This window comes from Mandrillus leucophaeus, unplaced genomic scaffold (assembly GCF_000951045.1).
Source record: "Mandrillus leucophaeus isolate KB7577 unplaced genomic scaffold, Mleu.le_1.0 Scaffold25, whole genome shotgun sequence".
In the NCBI taxonomy this organism is placed as follows: domain Eukaryota; kingdom Metazoa; phylum Chordata; class Mammalia; order Primates; family Cercopithecidae; genus Mandrillus; species Mandrillus leucophaeus.
This window is the reverse complement of record NW_012102587.1, coordinates 3710051-3711213: the sequence shown is the minus strand read 5'-3', so window position 1 is coordinate 3711213 and position 1163 is coordinate 3710051. Positions and strand designations below refer to the sequence as shown.

Sequence of the window (1163 nt, the reverse complement as noted above, 5' to 3'; positions counted from 1 at the left end):
GGCTCTAGAAATGTGATCATTTGGCCAAGGTTGGAAGAGATAGTGGAGCTGCTGTGATTACTTTGTGGTTTATTTCTTCGTTATGATAGCAGATGAGCTGTAAAGATGCTTGTGTATGTAATGTAACACTTTATGATGCAATAGCCAGTTTAAGAAATTAGAGAAATTTTAGATGTTAGTAATATTAAATTTTACTTGGCAGAAATGGTCTCATTTTCAGTGGGATTCTTTTCGGAGAAGCTCCTGTCTTGTCTGTACTTGCATGTGCCCTGAGATAGAACATGAGCGTAGCTGTGTAGACCTGCGGTTCTTGTGGCTTTGATTCAGAGGAAGATGCACTGAGGAGCAGCATGTTGTAACAAGCCCCTGATTTCTCTTTCCTGGTACAGTCAAGGCTGTCTGTCAACAGCGTGACTGCTGGAGACTACTCCCGACCCCTCCACATCTCCACCTTCATCAATGAGCTGGATTCCGGCTTCCGCCTTCTCAACCTGAAAAATGACTCCCTGAGGAAGCGCTACGACGGATTGAAATATGACGTGAAGAAAGTAGAGGAGGTGGTCTATGATCTCTCCATCCGGGGCTTCAACAAGGAGACGGCAGCAGCTTGTGTTGAAAAATAGGAGGCTCTCCTTGCTCCTGGCCTTGCTGACCTCAGCGGTTGCCAGGAAGGGGTGAGCACAGAGTGCCTCTTACGGTAGTTAGGATGCCCAGTTGCTAAACACTGCGCTTTATTTTCTTAACCAGTTGTGGTGTGAGTATCAGAATTGAAACACTTTTTTGGGGGTAAAAAATAATAGCCTTTACATGGACAGAATTTTCTTTGTTGTTTCAGTGAATTTGCTCTGTAATTCAGTGTATTTCAGTTCCGTCAAAAAGTGTAAATGTTAGTTTCTTGGTAAAGTCCTTTTCTTGCTTACCTTGACTGTTGATGTACTGATTGAGAAGTTCATTGTCTCGTTTGTGATTCTTCCAGATGTGATGCTTGATATTTTCTATATGCGAGTTAGCCATCCACACCCAGGCATAGCCTGGATACAGTATTAAAATAGATAATTAAAAAGATGGTTGCCAAGCAAGGAAAACTTATTTTATATTTTCCCTTCCTTATTTTAAGCATTGTGAGTAAATCAGATGTTGAATTCTTTTGCCGAGGGAATTAT

The 1163-nt window shown here is 41.8% G+C and overlaps 1 protein-coding gene across 1 annotated transcript in view; it reads left to right on the top strand.

Annotated features, from left to right (window-relative positions):
* The window catches only part of TSN (translin), a 10337-nt gene extending 9258 nt beyond the window's left edge, over positions 1 to 1079 (top strand). Inside the window, exon 5 of the mRNA XM_011983461.1 lies at positions 364 to 1079. Coding sequence (XP_011838851.1) covers positions 364 to 623 — 260 coding nt within the window. The 3' untranslated portion in view covers positions 624 to 1079. The remainder of the gene's footprint in view (positions 1 to 363) is intronic.
* The last annotated feature ends 84 nt before the right edge of the window (positions 1080 to 1163 follow it).